Consider the following 17,051-nt stretch of genomic DNA (forward strand, 5'->3'; position numbering starts at 1 on the left):
CTTATACAGATCACTTGATAGTGATATATACATGAAAATCCCTGAAGGATTTAAGATGTCTGAAGCACAAAGTTCAAAACCCAGAGAATTTCATTCTGTAAAATTGCAAAGATCATTATATGGATTGAAGCAATCCGGTCGAATGTGGTATAATCGGCTAAGTGAGCACTTGATGAAAAAAAGATATGTAAATGATCCAATATGCCCTTGTGTTTTCATCAAGAAAACAACATCCGGATGTGTAATTATTGCTGTATATGTTGATGATTTAAATATCATTGGAACGAATAAAGAAATTCAAGAAGTTATGATGTACTTGAAGGAAGAATTCAAAATGAAGGATCTTGGAAAAACCAAGTACTGTCTGGGTTTGCAAATCGAACAAAAAGAATGTGGAATTTTTGTTCACCAGGTAAATTATACAGAAAAGATCCTTAAACGTTTTAATATGGATAAATCAAATCCATTAAGTACTCCAATGGTTGTAAGATTATTAAACATAGAAAAGGATCCATTTCGTCCATGTGAAGATGATGAAGTTATTCTTGGTCCAGAAGTACCATATCTAAGTGTCATTGGTGCCCTTATGTATCTTGCAAATTGCACTAGACCTGATATATATTTTGCTGTAAATTTTTTGGCAAGATTCAGTTCATATCCAACAAAGAGGCACTGGAACGAAATTAAACATAAATTCCGTTATCTACGAGGAACGTTAGATTTGGGACTTTTGTACTCAAAAGACACCAATCAAAGTATCATTGGTTATGCCGATGCTGGATATTTATCTGATCCACATAAAGCACGTTTCCAAACTGGATATGTATTTACTCGTGGAGGCACCACAATTTCTTGGTGTTCACAGAAACAAACACTCGTAACAACTTCATCAAATCACGCTGAGATTATTGCGCTATATGAAGCAAGCCGTGAATGTGTTTGGCTAAAATCAATGACACAAAATATCCAAATTTCTTGTGGATTATCAGTAGACAAGAAGCCTGTGACGCTGTATGAAGATAATATTGCATGTATTGCTCAAATGAAAGAAGGATACATCAAAAGTGACAAAACCAAACATATTTCCCAAAATTCTTTGCCTACACTCAAGAGCTTGAGAAGAATAAATATATTGATATCTGTTACATTCAATCAAGTGAGAACTCATCAGATCTCTTTACAAAGACACTTCCTACGTCAATATTCAGAAAGCATATATATAATATTAGGATGCGCAATCTACGAAATATGTGAAAAATCACTCATATTAACATGAGGGGGAGTTTGCGTGGCTGCACTCTTTTTTTCTTACTATGATTTTTATCCCACTGGGTTTTTCCTAGTAAGGTTTTTAATGAGGCAGTATAAAACACGTAATGAAGACAATTATCATATCACGATCATCATCACAAGAGGGAGTGTTGAAAAATATATTATTATTATTATGTTGAATATTAAATATTGAATGTTGAATGTTGAATATTGAATTGTAAAATGTGAAAAATTAGTGTGTGATGATGTAGATGATGATGTATTAATTTTTGGACTAATCTCAAATGTGGATCTATAAATAGGTTTTCATTTGTGATGAAAAATACAATTGAGTTAAGAGAAAAATATTATAAAGTGTAGAGTTTGATATATTTTGAGTTTTGGAGTATTTATTTTTTACCATAAATTTTTACTTTTTCACAATAATATATTAGTTATTATAGTTGCCAAAAAAGATATAAAAGCTTATAAATCTATCTTTTTCAAGGGGGTCATCTTATGTATCCTATCATTGGTATTTGGTAGTCCATTATTTATATAGACATTTTCGTCCTTGGTATTTTTTTTCCATGTTACACTTACATATAAGGACAAATGATTTTTAATTTTTACTAAAGAATTTAAAAGCTAAAACCAACCTAAAAATATTACAGTTACGAGTTTTTGGAAAATATTTTTTAAAAACGTATGTTTCAAGAATAGTATTTTAAAAATAATTAAAAAGTGTTGTTGATGATTTTAGAATTAAAAGCACGGATTGAATGAAAATTAAAATGTTTTTTTATATAAAATAATTGTCTAAACAACCTTTAAACTTAACAAACGTTTCCATAAAATAATTATAAAAACATATATTTATTTTAAAACATTTTATTTATTAAACTCTTGTAAAAATATTTTTCATGAATGAATGAGATGGAAAGAGTGGCAGCCCAATCCTGCGACTCTGGTAGATTTCACGCTCACTAGCCTTGAGGATAAAGTTGCTGTTCTGCGCCATTTGTCTTGGAAAATTATCCGTTTTCATTTAATTTTCCGGCAAGCAATCGCGCAGATATGGCAGCAGTGGCGGCGGCAGGGCCCCCAACTACTGTATACTTCATGGGCTCGAAGTGCCACCTTTACTCGGTACTTCAATAATGTGTGCAGTTGTTATGATTCAAGGGCAACTTTCTAAATTCTTTGTTTTTGTAGTTGATGAAAGATAAACCTTGGTTGCTGGTTTTGGGAAAATGGGGTGTTTTAGTTTTGATGGATGGAAATGATTCTTTCGTTATTTTATGATTTCTAGTGTTTGCTGTTTCGAAGATGGAACAATATAAAGCTTGGAGAAAGGAGGTTTAGTTCATTGAATAGGCAGAGGTATTTTTCCTGTATCTTTTTTTCACTGGTTTCTGATGAATCTGTAGCCTCTCTTTGGGTTTGTATGATTTCATTTTATTCTCTGTTTGCCTTGTATTCAACGGCTTAAAGCTCAAAGTTCGATCTACTAAACATGGCAATTGAAGCTTATTTGATGCTACTAATGTAGCATTATATTTTTCACTGTGGAGTATGTGTATGACACAAAAGCTGAAGGGATATTAACAAATATGGTGGGATGGTAACAAAATTTGCTCATGCATGACATAAAAGCTAAAGGCATGGAATGTGACTGATAATGTAAGTTTATGCTTCTTAATTGTCATACTCCCGTTTAAAGAAAGAAACAGCTTCTGCACACAGTCAAGAATTAAGGAGGCCAGCGGGACAGATTCGAAGTAAACAGTTTAAAGTCCTTTCTTGTGTAGAAATTTTTAAAGATTGATTTATTTTTCAAACTGGGATCTTCAGATGTTACTATTTGATCTATGGGAGTATTGATTATGGTAATGCTTGGATTTAATAAACAGGAGAAATTTGATCTGTGCAGTCAGTAAGGATGCTGAGAAATCATTCAAGCAGCTGGTGGAAGTAGATAGACTCATTGATATGCTAAGGGATACAGATGATAAGGAAGTAAGCCTTCTATTCATTGTTGATTATTAAATGCCACATTGCCTCCATTGGAAAATAAGCAATGGCCAATAAGTTTGAGGGGTTTTCCCATCTACAAAGAAAGATTTGGGTTTATTTTTATTATGTTTGTGACCTAATATTGTTGCTGTCATTGAGAGTGAGCATGGTGGAAATGATTTCATGTGAAAGAGCTACCATTGGGTTCGATAATGTTATCCATGTTCATATTTCAAGCTAGATAATGGTGTATGCGAAAGCCATATTGAGCGTCAGAATCTCAGGCATTGGGAAATGTTACATGTCCTTCATTGGCTCCACAATAAAATGTGGAGTGATAATAAGTTTAAGAGGCTCTTCCATCTAGAAGGCTGGTCTTTTGGATTTAAGCTCTCGTCTTAGACTTTTGGCCTGATGTTGGTTTCTTAATGTACAATTATGTCTCCTTTATGTGTTGGGCTATATTTGGCAGGTCACTTAAAATTTTTCATTTGCATGGCTAGCTTAAGCTGTTGCTTCCACCAGATCGTGCAGAATGATTTTCTTTGTCAACATGACTATGAAAATATCATTCGGGTATCTCACTTTTTATGTAAAGGAACTAAATGTACAACATTATTCTTAAAGTTTGAAAACATGAAGAAAGTATTTGTAACTGCATCTTTTATTTTAGTTTCTAGAAATTATATTTTCCTACGTTGCAGAATGCAATTAGCTTATTGTAATCTGCAACCATTATTCTTTACATTATCAAGTCTGTGAAACATTTTCGTAATTATTTCATTTTATTTCTTATAACCTAAATCTTTACTATGAAATACACCCTAATAATTTTTTTTATCCCTTCACTCCTTCAGTAGAAGATAAACTGTGTTATTTCATCCAAACACTGCATGCGGTAATCTAATTTTTTTAATATATGGAAGCAGCTTCGGAAAGTTGTTGCAGAGAATATTCTTGCTTTTAATGAGAGTTTTTGGATAAGACTTGCAGCTAGAACAGAAACGTGCAAATCCGAAGACGATAAGGCATGGTTTTAGACTTGGTCCAGTTTTTTTTCATGTATAATTCTGACTCTACTGTGTATGTTTCCTAATCGAGATTTTCTTTCCTTGTTCATTCCACAGAAAGATTACGAAGAATTGGCCGAAATATTGATGGGTGTTGTTGATCATCTTGTCCACAAGACAAATGTATTATTCATCCACTGCTTCAATTTCTGCATCCTCGTTCTTCAGTATTATCATAATAAGGATTTGTTTTCTCAGGAAAGCATCGAGTCAGCTACTGATGTGCTTAAGGCGATTTTGAAACCTGTTGTCAAGATAGATGAAGAAATTCCTTGGCCTCCTAGAGACCCTAATACTCTTCTTCTCATGCAGAAAGTACATTTTCTGTGTCTGAACTTAATTTGATCATCACACTATAAATTTTAAAAGATGATAGCAAAATTGTTGCTTCTATTTTAGTTTGGTGCTACTCCTCCATTACCTTTACATTTTGAACTTATTCTACCATGCATGCCTGATGATATTTTTATAATCAATTAATTGTCGCATTTTATGTGGCATTCCTCTCCGGACAAATAATTTGGCTTCATCCAAAAAATTAACCCTAGTGATTTTATTGATGGGGAACTATTTCTTTCGAACAATTTACCTTTTGTATAACTTGTTTGGTATTTTTAGGAATTAAACCAAAGAGAACAAGAAGGTCAGCTTGATGAGGGATTTCTCTCGGAAGTTAATGCACAACTGCGGCAAGTAAGATATTTGTCGTCGTTTGTATATCGCAATATCTTAAAATGGCTGAAGATTCTATGGCGGCCAGATTTTCCATGCCCGTGTTTTGATTTTTAGATTACCATTTAAAGTTTATTGCGTTGAGTACGTGTTTTCACTACGCATGGTAAAATATGAGATGACATTAATATGAAGCTTATATGAACTTGGCATGGATCAATTGAATGTTACTGATATGTAGGCAAAAGAAGATGGTGATAAGCCTGGGCTTGAGGCTATGCTGCAAAAGGTCTATCAACTCTATGCCTCTAGAGTTCTCTCCAAGCGTAGTTACGCCAAGAAAGGTGTGTTTAATACACAAGCAGCATCAAGTTTGTGTTTATTGTTGGAACCATTTTATTATTCTGATGAATCATTTGATTCTTCATTATATATGTATATAAATTCGGTTACTTCTGTTTCTCATTCTTTCAACGTTCTCAGGCTTGATTGGGTATTTATTTTCCAACCATGTGCTACAATCATTTTATTAAGCTTACTCTCACTGGTTTCAATGCTTTTGAATAAAGAATATCACCTGAAATCTATTTGTTCTGCATTTTTTCCCACATAACCTGTCATTTGCCAGTTTTCTTGTCATGTTTTGGAGAGGTTAACGTGTCCTCCGTTGTTTTTGGGCAGGAAACGAAGTGCTGAAAGTCGAACAGTTTCTTGAAACTTTAATTCAAGGTAGTTTCCCATTTCCAAATTTTTGTTTAATTTTCTTCGAGGACGAACTAGAAATCAGCTTGTCAAATCTCTGTAGTTTCTGGTTCTTCATGATATCTATGTTTGACACTGATCCGTTACATGGGATAGCTCCTGAGGCAGAATGGAACACAATATTGATCGATGGGTTGAAGATTGGTAAAGGTGATATTTCGCCTGAGGAATTAGACGGTGTTATCAAGAAACGTATTGAGCGGACATTGATTAGAACAGTAAGCACTCCCACATGTAATACTTTTGCTTTTTCATTTAAAAACAACACAGCTTCTAATAGTAACCTGCCAAAAAACCTTCCCTCGACCCTGTTTCAGGAGGGTGGATCGTATCAGCAACGCATACTCATCGAGTATCTGAAAGGGATCCAAGCACGAGTAGAAGAGGTTGTCCGTGTGCTCGAGGGTAAAGCACAATAGATTTCGTGGATATAAGGTTCAAAGTTGCTTCAAAATCCGAGTATATAACGAATTTGGAAGGAATGCGACTTTAGGGGTTGATGGACTTCGGCAAAGCACGTTTTTGAGTGACACCAAGTGACCGAGGATATAAAAAGCGTATATATATTGAAATACCAATGCAATAAATTGTTTTCATTTTGTTTCTTCCAAATCTCCTTCATTCTTTTATGTCACGAATGCTTCTTTTTTAATTTTGGAAATATATTAGAGAAATGTTTTGTTTCCATGTGAATTGTTGTTAAATGTTTATTTATTAATTTTTATATCTATATTTATATTTGACTTGAAAATTGAAAGGAATTTTAATTCCTTGAATTTCCATCCTTTGGTCTAATTAATTGATATTTAATTTGGCAAAAACTCATATGAGACGGTCTCAAGGGTCATTTTTTTAGACGAGTCTCTTATATGGTTTATCCATTAAAAAATATTACATTTTATGCCAAAAGCATTATTTATTATTATAAATATGGGTAGAGTTGACCCGTCTCACGGATAAGACCGTCTCATATGAGTGTTATTCATTTAATTTTGCCTTCTAAACAACATAGAAAATATGGTAAATATTCTATGATTATTCGAAAATCTATAGGATAGATATTTAACTTGATCAAAATATATCTTGATAAGGAATATTATAGATATATGCTTATGAAATATTGTCAAGATATGATTTGATATACAAAATAGAGTTTTATCCCTACTTATATAATTGTTTCTATCTATGAAAATCAACAAGCTTTGGATTCAAATCTATTTAAAGAGAATTTTCCTGCACAAGAAAGACACTTCAGACGACAACTCACATAACATTCATTGAAGAATTTTGATCGAAGAGTTGAAGGTTTCTGAAGCAGATTTTGCAATCATCGTTATTGCTTGTTCCCATGTTGTCGTTGGTGTTGAAGACATCGGAGACAACACTTAATGCATAGTGTTGTTCGAAGATTTTTTTTTTGTTTCTTCAATTTAGGCTTACGGGAGTTGCATCTATTTATTTAATACTCTGATTATTTAAGATAAGATGCAAGTTTGATTTTTCAACGTGTTGAGAAATTTATGATTTATTGATTTTTCGTAAAATCACTAGTATTATTTTGTAAGACAACTATACACTGATTTTTAGCCCTAAGGCACCCGCACGAATTTTTATACGCGTGCAAAATTATTTACTTGTATTATTTACTTTGCGCTTTTATTTTCGCTGCACTGTGTTGTAACAACAAGGACAACACTGCCTCTTTTATTAACAAATTGCATACAACGTTTCTTTCACGTGGTATCAGAGAAAACTCTTGACTTTACTAGTGAGTTCCTGGTTATTGTTGCAGGTTTGTTATGGATACTCCGTACTTCAATGTTGCAATTCGTCCACCAATTTTGGATGGAACAAATTATGACCCATGGAAACTGAATATGAGCATATACATACAATCCATTGATTCCAGAGCCTGGAAACGTATTCTAGATGGTTGGTCACCACCAATGAAAGTTGATGAACTAGGTGGACTCAAACCAAGAGCACAATGGACGATTGATGAAATTGATTCGGTTAATTATAATGCAAAAGCTATTAATGCTATATTTACCTATGTTTACATGAATATGTTTAATCTGTTGTACTTGTGTTTCTTGTAGTGACCTGAATCACCTACTAACTGACAATTATGACATGCATTAATCTTAATTAAAACATAATTACTTATAGAGTAAAACATGCGGAAATATAACTCATAATTTACATATCAACTAATACAACGTTCAAAGATTCATCTAAGTAAGTGGTACAACCATATTGAAGAGACTTTAAAATAAAACCGTCTAAAACATTATATAGCTATATTGAATCCTGCTGTATAAGATATCCACTGATAGCTCCTGCCCCCTAGTACTTCCTCGAACTCCCAGCTCCATCCATCCTGCGACCTACCCATGGAATGGGGTGTCCAAGATAATAACTAGGATGTGAGCGACTAACGCCCAGTACATAAACATGAGTAAACATATGTATATGATGCATGCAATCGTGATGATTGGTAACGGGTCATCTGATAAGTCATGCTCAGTACAGGCGCCACATGAGTGCTATAACCTCACAGATCAACCTGTGGGTACATCCACTCTCATCTAGTACACCGGAGTAATTACACATACCTTTCCTCGCCGTCGCGGTACTCCCATTGATAGACTATATACAAGTATAGAGTTGAGAGGCTCTATAATCAGGGTATAACAAGGTATAGGCTCAACGTGTATGTGCACATGTCATATGAATATAAAAAGCAGTAAAACATACATCATGCCACATAATAATTCCAAGTAAATGCAACATATAAACATGTATACTCGCTGGCAATCTCAGTCAATATTTACGTACCTCTAAGCTAGTTTGAGTCTAGTAGGACCTAGGTTCCAAGCCTATAATCAAAAGTTCACCGTATCACTACACAAGTTCTATAAGCTTAAACTAATCTAATAAATACTCCCAAAACTTAATAATATTCCCGGACCATACCTTCGTTCGTAGTAAGCCATTTGATGTCGATTGTTCTGGAGGACTATAACAACACCTTGTTATTCCAAAACCGATCTATAAACTGATAGGGCCCTCAAGTGTATACCGCACACTATATATAACTGAAGAAGTAAACTCGGGTATTCGTAATTCAAAATGAACTCCAAAGACCCCTATTTATAGGCCAAACTCTCGGCCACGATCCAAGCCTCCATTTCGAGATCGGAGCATCTGATCTCTGCATGTGTGACACGTGACGATCGGAGCATCCGAACTCAAGATCGGACCGTACGATCTGCTGCATGATCGACACTTGTTGTTAGAACCTAATGGAGGGGGGGGGGGGATTTAGGTTCTATTGGCAACTTTAGCAATTTAAAGAGATTATGCTAGTACGCAAGCGGAAGACTTAAAACAATCAAATATAAGTGCAGTAAATAAATGCGTAATGTAAATAAAGCAGTAAAAAGGATAAGAGATGTTTATGGAAGTTCGACAATAAATCGTCTACGTCTCCCTTTCTTGGTTAAGATCGATTAACCAAGGATCCACTAGCACTTCAACGTCTTGGCCTTGATGGCTCCAAGGATAGCCGTACAACTCAACACGATCACCGCTCCAATACAACTCGAACACTTGGCCTTAAGGGCTCCAATGATAACCACAACACTCGCAAAATACACTTGGCTTCACACACAAGTGTTTACAATAACCGAGCAACCAACTCACGAATGAATTTATACAAACAACCCTCGATTTTGAATATATAACACACAAATATTTCTTGAACTTTTGAAGGAGAGGATCTTGCTTGCAAAGAGAGATGAGAGTGAATTGGTGTGTTGAAATGACTTCAAATGACATGTATTTATAGTTGTTGATTCGGGCTGGTTCGGAGCCTTCGAACATGTCTTCGGGTCGTCCGAACTTTGTCTGATTGAAATTCAAATTTCTACGGATGGTGAACTGTTCGGGTGGTCCGAACTCATCTTCGGGTCGCCCGAACGGCTGCATTAAATTCATTCCGGCAAATTTCTTCCGACAAAATCTTCAGTGGCCGTAAAGTAGTTCGGGTCATCCGAACTTGGCTTCGGGTCATCCGATGTGTCATTTCGTGACCTCCGAGAGTGCATCCGATCATTATTTAAATTCCAAGAAATTCTTTGGGCTGTCCGAACTGTCTTCGGATCGTCCGATCTAGTCTTCCGTGCCCTTCGAGCCTGTCCTCCGATCTTTATTTAATTTTGGAAAATCTTTGGGTCTTCCGAACCATTCTTCGGGTCGTCCGAACCTGGGCGATTTCGAACCTTTAAAATTTTATCTCCAATTTTTTATTATCGGTTCTTTCTTCCAATATTGTCTATACTCAAAAGTATTATAATCTGCAAATTTCTCACTTTAAACTGTTAGTAACGATTAACCAAGTTTTGTAATCATCAAAACATATTATTTTGAGATTTGTTAATGCATTAAAAATATTAATCTCAATACACGAGATTTGTATGCGTTTAAGGCGTAACAATCTCCCCCTTTTTGATGATCACAAAACTTGGTTAAATAGGAGAAATAAAATAGAGCAATAATATATTTAAACAAATTTAATCAAATATTGTTTAAATATAATAATTAAAAATCCCCCTCAATTTAATAAATAATTATTTAACCAAATTAATTCTCCCCCTTTTTGCGATAATAAAAAAGCAATTAATAAAATACGAGAAAATTAAAATACACAATAATTTTATTTAAACTAACATTGAATTTTACATAAAAAGCATAAACAAAGTACAACTTAAAATGCAAAATAAAATCTAAGAGTCATCATCGTGCTGCGGCGTAGGATAGCGGGAGAAAAAGTCATCAAAGCGAGTCTCCAACGAAGCAACTCTCATAGTAAAGGCATCCATGGAGGCAGTAGAAGATGCAAAGTGGCTGGCAAGATTCCTTTCAATGCGCTGAAGAGTCTCGAAAAGACGATCAGGATGATGAGAAGGGGTAGCAGGAATCTCGGGAATCTCAAATGGAAGCTCGCTAAGATTGGATGGAAAGGTCTGAAAGCCAGAAGAAGAAGGTCCTCCTTCTTCTGCAGGCGACCTATTGGAAAAGCCCTTAGCTTGAGAAGTGGGTGAAAGACTCGAATAAAGAAGTGAAAAATGTTTGTCCGGAAGATATTTTTTAAAGGCACGAGTTGGGTCATTAACCCAACAAGAAATAACAGGATTCCAAGATGGTTCCATCTTGGTAATCATAGGATGGTTGAAAGTGTGGAAATCAGAGATGGAAAAAGAAGTTAAGCCATCAAAATAAATGTCAAAATGAGTCAAGATGCGATTGATGATACGAGCAAAAGGTAGAGAAACTTTCCTTGTGACTTTAGCCGGATTATGTATAGTCTGCATAATGAATCGAGGAAGGTTGAAAGGACGGGAGGAAACGATATGGTAGAGAACATAGAGGTCAATATATTTGCAGGTGGAGGAGTCTCCACTGCGCGGAATGATGGATGTGGTGATCAATTTCTGAATTATTTGGAAGTCGGGACGGAGTTGCTTTAAAACAAGACGATCGTCGGCAGCAGTAGCTGGACGACCAAGAATGGTAGAAAGGACTTCATCTCGATCAAAAGTGGGATCGCCGAGAGGCCATTGATAAGTGCATTTTGTATGCATTATTTCGCGATAGGTTTATGTCTATTTTGTGTGCATTCATATTATTTATATGTGTTTTTATGAGTTTTAGTGCATGTGTGTGTATTTCACTCCCCGGGTTAATTTTTTAGGAAAATGAATTGTTGAAGAGTGAATTACGGAGCAGCTTTGTTCAAAAAATCAAATTTAATTTTAGAGAAATTCAAATCCGATCTCTACCAGTCAGATTAAAGTTCAAGATGTTTTGAAGCTGCTGTCCAAATTTTAGCTCGATCCGACGGTTAGATCTTGAGATATGAATTTTTGAAAATCATCTCTTGGCGCAGAAAATTTGTACTGCGCGCGCGAGAATCAAGATCGCGCGCGCGCGAGTTGCATGTTCAGACCTCTGTTTTTTACTTCTGCGTGCGCGCGAGGCCTATGCCACGCGCGCGCGTGTTTCGGGGTCATATGTGTTCTGAAAAATTCTTTTTTTGAGAGGAAATTAACTGGTAGACGTTCCGGACCATATATATACAAGATATAACATATTTTTGAGGGTTCCGAAGTCCCAACAGGCAGAGAACGCACAACGCAAAGGCGAGAGGCGGCTACAGGCTTGGAAGAGAAGATTTCTCTTTTCTTTTCTTCTTCCTTTTTTTATTTTTGAATTATTATTTTTAATTATTGAGTAGTTTGTTTTCAACCAAGACGGCGTAATTGGGCCGAACAAATTTATGTAGAAAACTTGGATGTTTGTTTGGGATTTTTTATAGTTGATTTTATTTTATTGATTGTCAGATTTATATTTGTCTTGTGAATAGTCTGATCAACTGTTAGCTTGCATGTTAATTGATTCCAAGTCGATAGAGGAGGTTTCGATTTTGATCACTTTGATAATCAACATATTGTAAAACCGACTAGAAATAGAATTCGGTTTCAGTGTGCGGTTTGGGTGTAAACTGAATTTTCATAAATATTTAATGCATTCAAATTTGATTAGAATTACGAAAGATTAGTTCATCAATATTTGAATAGGTTTGATTGTTCTAGAAATAGTCCTTTGAACAAATTAGGAGAATTCCCGTGATTTAAGATTAAATCTGAGTCCTGAATCGACTACATGTTACATGATTTGTTCGGTACCTACGTGTGTCTTGGTTGTCTTTGTTTTAATTATTTTTATTATTAGTTATTTTTATTCTTATTTCTTAATCACTTTTTATTTTATATTCTTATTTTATTTAAATCAAATTGTTTTTTATGATTTCGTCTAGATTAAGCTAAATAATTAATTCTTGAGAATTGACTACAGTTCATGTGGGATCGATACTTGGACTCTCTGTCCACTTTACTATTACTTGACCTGGTACACTTTCCAGTAGATTTATATCACACCGATTTAGCCGGTCAAGTTTTTGGCGCCGTTGCCGGGGACTGTTTAGTTAATATTAGGATAGATTATTTGCTTGAGACTAGACATTTTTTTTTCTTGCATTATTTTTTTATTTTTAATTTTTAATTATTTTTTTTCTTACGTGTGAGGTAATTGGAGATGGATCATCGACAGGTGTTCACAAGGTTTGGCCAACAATACTCGGAGCCCTTGTATGCTGCTTGGGGGAGATTCAATGATTTGGCTAACAGGTTTAGATGTCATGATTTTTCGAATTACACCCTCACTAAAATTTTTTATGGTGGTTTGGATGAGATTACAAGAATTTGGGTAGATTCTGGAGCTTTGGCCACTGGCAGTCAATTGTTAAGAAGAGATGAAGACAGTGCGATGCACTTGTTAAATGATATGGCAGATTTCGACTACAATTGGTATTGTGATCCTTCATTGCAAGGTTGGAGTCACAAATATCCTCCAGATATCAAGTCTGAAAATTTTGCAATCTTTTGCAAAAACAGATAGAGACAAATCAATTCTTAGAAAGCCGTATCAAGTCTTGGAGTCTTTTGGATGAACATATTGCGCTTCTTAGATAACCAATTTTTGAGATCTGCCAAGAGAGTGAAGTAACTGAGCCAGCGCATGAAGAAATAATTTTTGAGGAATTTTCTTGTGAAGAAGAGCCAATAGTGGGCTTGGAGGAGGAAGAAACATACAAGGCTACAGATTTTAACTCGTCAATGGTCGTTCCATGTACACCTTTAGAAGATTCTTTCTTGCCATTGACGCCACCTCCAAAATATTCCATCCTCCATGAGCTTCAGCCTGCAATCCGAGTCTCCTTCCAAACTGATCAGTTCCGACTGAGTGTTGTTGGACCGACAAGCTTCCCATGCATATATCACGCCAAGCTTGAGGGCGTACACAATCAAGACCCATACGTAGAGTCGTATGATTCTTACTATAGGCAGCAACCGCTCTTTGATGGTTGCTACTGCATAGTCGGGCATTAGAATATAAATTTAGCGCTGACTGGGAGGCAACCCAGCGTTCTTTCCCTTTTTTTTTTTATTATTTTATTTTATTTTTGGTTTTGGTTTTTTTTTTTTAATTTAATTTTTACTCCTTTCCCTTTCCAGTTTGCCATGTCGGCTGCTATACCCAGTCTGCTGCTATCGCCCCAACTGCTATTGCCAAGAAAAAAGATGACGACTATAACCAGGGGAGTGTTGTTTTTGTTTTTCTTTGTGTTTATATTCGTTTTGCATTTTGTTCATTGTTCTGAAGCATTTAGGGCAATGCTTTGGATAAGTATGGGGGGTAGACTAGATTATTTCATTGTTCGTTGATCATTGTGTTTTGCATTCATTCGGTTTAGTTCATTGCATATAGTTCGTATTCATGCATATCATTGTGTTTTGTGTGTATGTTGTGTGAATAAGTAGAATGATGAATGTTGGCCTATGATGATAGAGTTGAGAAATTTTTTTTTTTTAAAAAAATGTTGCTTTTGATTGAACATGAGAAGCTATTGGTTGAATCGTGAATATTTTTAAGCACACATGTTAGACTGGTGTAGTGTAGCGATGTAATTGATAATGTTCGTGTTTGTGTGATCATTGCACGACAATAGATGCTTGTTGATAATGATAGTGTCTTTGGATTCTTGATAGTTGTTAGACATTGCATGTATGATATTGAGCGTACCTTTAAAATTTTTGAAAAAACTTTTGTTGAAAATTAAATTAACTCCATCCGGGTTACGAGCATAGATTGAAATCCTAATCTCTGTTCTTGACTAAGTATGCAGATCTCATGGGGTTAAAAATTTTGAAAATTTAAAATAACAATTCCATCTGGGCTTGGACAATGATTGAAATCCTAATCTTTGTTCCATAGCTAAGTTTGCGGGTTAAATGGGATTGATGCTCCATCTGGGCTATAGACGAGGGGATTGAAATTCGAATCCTATCTTAGTTATAGCTAAGTTTGCGGGTAATTATTGGGGCTTATTAAAAATACCGGGTGCAAAATTCGGAGGTACGTAATTAATCTCAAGAAAGTACATGTTTTTGTTTGAGATTGTTGAGATGACGGAGTACTGGATTGTGACACTTGCACTGATTTTTCATAGGTCGCTAAGCATTCTTAGGACATATTCTTTTGAATTTGCATGAAACTGGAATGACATGGCACACACGCACGTTTATGTTAACTGACAGTGTATTGTGAAAAATCAGAAGTTTTTATGGTTTTTAGTTGTTGAAGTTGAAAATTATCGGAGGCTATGTTGTTCATGATTCATTCTTACTTATGTCGTTGTTTGCATATTTTTTTGGTATGTCTTGCTCGAGGGCGATCAAGGTTTATGTATGGGGGTGTTGATAAGTGCATTTTGTATGCATTATTTTGCGATAGGTTTATGTCTATTTTGTGTGCATTCATATTATTTTTATGTGTTTTTATGTGTTTTAGTGCATGTGTGTGTATTTCACTCCCCGGGTTAATTTTGTAGGAAAATGAATTGTTGAAGAGTGAATTACGGAGCAGCTTTGTTCAAAAAATCAAATTTTAGAGAGATCCAAATCTGATCTCCACCAGTCAGATTAAAGTTCAAGATGTTTTGAAGCTTGGAAGGTAGATGATTTTAGCATATGGCACCAAAAGCTTGGTCATGTGAATTTCAAGACCTTAAAGAATTTAAGTAAGTTTGAGACTGTCATAGGACTATCAAATTTAAAGTCTGGTGTTCCATACATCAGTGGTGCATGCCAAAAAGGTAAACAAACCCGTGTGTCGCACCCCGTGTTACAACACTGTGGGACAACACGGTGACTTAAACTTTTAAATATGGATTTGATGGGTTTTGAGGACCTTGATTCTAATCATCTAATCAAAATAATAATTCAATAATCCATCGAGAGTCCGGACCAAAAAGGTCAATTTTGTTTTTAAAATACATGCACGGACCCTGTGCACCCTCCGTGCCCGGGTCCGTGCATTAATCTGTAGCCAAGGGTTCGGAGGCCACAAAATACACGGACCCCATGCAAAACCCAACTTTATGTTTTTTGCACGGACCCCGTGCACCCTCCGTGCTCGGGTCCGTGCCTAACATTTCAAAAACACTAATTTTCTGCATCAAACATTGATCACACGGACCCATGAACGGATGCATGTCCGGGGTCCGTGCATAAACAAATTCCAACATAAACAAGATGCGAGGGTACACGGACCCCTACACGAACGTAGGCACAGGGTTCGTGCCCTCTGCTAAAATCTTGAAAAAATAAAACATTGGCAGCAGATCAAACAACTCCAAACAAACTTCAAAATCCTCATTTCTCAATATACAACATGCATTTCATCAATAATCTAACATGATACAATACATGAATCCAGTATCGAACCATACATAAAGTTCTAAGGTTGATCATAAACCCAAAAAGGTAGAACATGCATCAATTCTAAATTCTACAATTCAAAATACAAAACAAGTACAACGAGTTCGAATACAAAATTCGACTTCTAAACCAAGTCCTCACTTCTATCATCACAATCTCAGTCTAGTCATGATGCCTCTGACTTGAACCTGCCTCACCTGTTTTCAAGCACACATACAAAGACAAGACAACATCCGGATATCTACGGTGAGAATAGGGATGTCAATTTTCCCCGTGGGTTTGGGTATCCGCGGGGAAAACCCAAAACGGGGCGGGTTTGGAGGGCTATTATTGGGTTCGGGTTCGGGGATTTTTTAAAATCCCCGCGGCAGATTGTGGCGGGTATGGGGATGCTATCCCCATCCTCGAACCCGCCCCGCTAGACCCGCAAATAATAATATATTAATAATAATATATTAATAATAATAACTAGATTTTCCATTTTTCATTATTTTTAGTTTTATTTTTATTCCTAAAACTAAAACCCATCTCAGATGTAAGTTTCTGGATTCCCATCTCAAATCTCACGCATAGTTGCTCTGTGCTTGCCTAACCCTAGCCGTCACTCACTCTCACCAAATTCGTCGACCACCGGCCCCCGGCCACCGACCCACCGACTTCCAAGATTTCCTCCTCCTTGAACTCGCTCACTTCACTGCTGCTCGGCTTCTCGTCTCATCACTTCCACCACCGATTTTTCCTCCTCCTCGACCAACATAGGTTTGTTGCTTCAAACTTCACTTAATGGTTTGTGTTTACAGATAATTAATTTTCATTTTCCAGCACTGTCCATGGTTTATGTTTGCATATAATTATTTTTCATTTTCATAATTGTTTA

At 35.8% G+C, this 17,051-nt stretch overlaps 1 protein-coding gene across 2 annotated transcripts; it reads left to right on the forward strand.

Moving 5' to 3' along the window:
* The first annotated feature begins 2,185 nt into the window (after positions 1 to 2,185).
* On the forward strand, positions 2,186 to 6,450 carry LOC140864714 (uncharacterized). 2 transcript variants are annotated; one of them, XM_073269041.1, is made up of 12 exons: positions 2,331 to 2,400; positions 2,564 to 2,634; positions 3,185 to 3,270; positions 3,771 to 3,843; positions 4,197 to 4,295; positions 4,395 to 4,460; positions 4,536 to 4,652; positions 4,956 to 5,030; positions 5,251 to 5,353; positions 5,691 to 5,738; positions 5,868 to 5,989; positions 6,089 to 6,450. In XM_073269041.1, the coding sequence occupies exons 3-12, from the start codon at positions 3,260 to 3,262 to the stop codon at positions 6,188 to 6,190; spliced, it is 816 nt and encodes a 271-aa protein (XP_073125142.1). In that variant the 5' UTR covers positions 2,331 to 2,400; positions 2,564 to 2,634; positions 3,185 to 3,259; the 3' UTR covers positions 6,191 to 6,450. The 2 variants fall into 2 exon arrangements, with proteins under 2 accessions (XP_073125141.1, XP_073125142.1); XM_073269040.1 differs by lacking the exon at positions 3,771 to 3,843 and having other exon boundaries at positions 2,186 to 2,400; positions 3,165 to 3,270.
* The last annotated feature ends 10,601 nt before the right edge of the window (positions 6,451 to 17,051 follow it).

The sequence above is a fragment of the Henckelia pumila genome, chromosome 4, assembly GCF_033568475.1.
Source record: "Henckelia pumila isolate YLH828 chromosome 4, ASM3356847v2, whole genome shotgun sequence".
Taxonomy (NCBI): domain Eukaryota; kingdom Viridiplantae; phylum Streptophyta; class Magnoliopsida; order Lamiales; family Gesneriaceae; genus Henckelia; species Henckelia pumila.

Excerpts from the sequence above, each read along its gene's own strand:
- LOC140864714 (XM_073269040.1), top strand. The coding sequence starts at position 2,329 with ATGGCAGCAGTGGCGGCGGCAGGGCCCCCAACTACTGTATACTTCATG. Across the intron at positions 5,031-5,250 it reads TTAATGCACAACTGCGGCAA|GCAAAAGAAGATGGTGATAA; the intron begins GTAAGATATTTG and ends ACTGATATGTAG. Across the intron at positions 5,354-5,690 it reads GCGTAGTTACGCCAAGAAAG|GAAACGAAGTGCTGAAAGTC; the intron begins GTGTGTTTAATA and ends GTTTTTGGGCAG.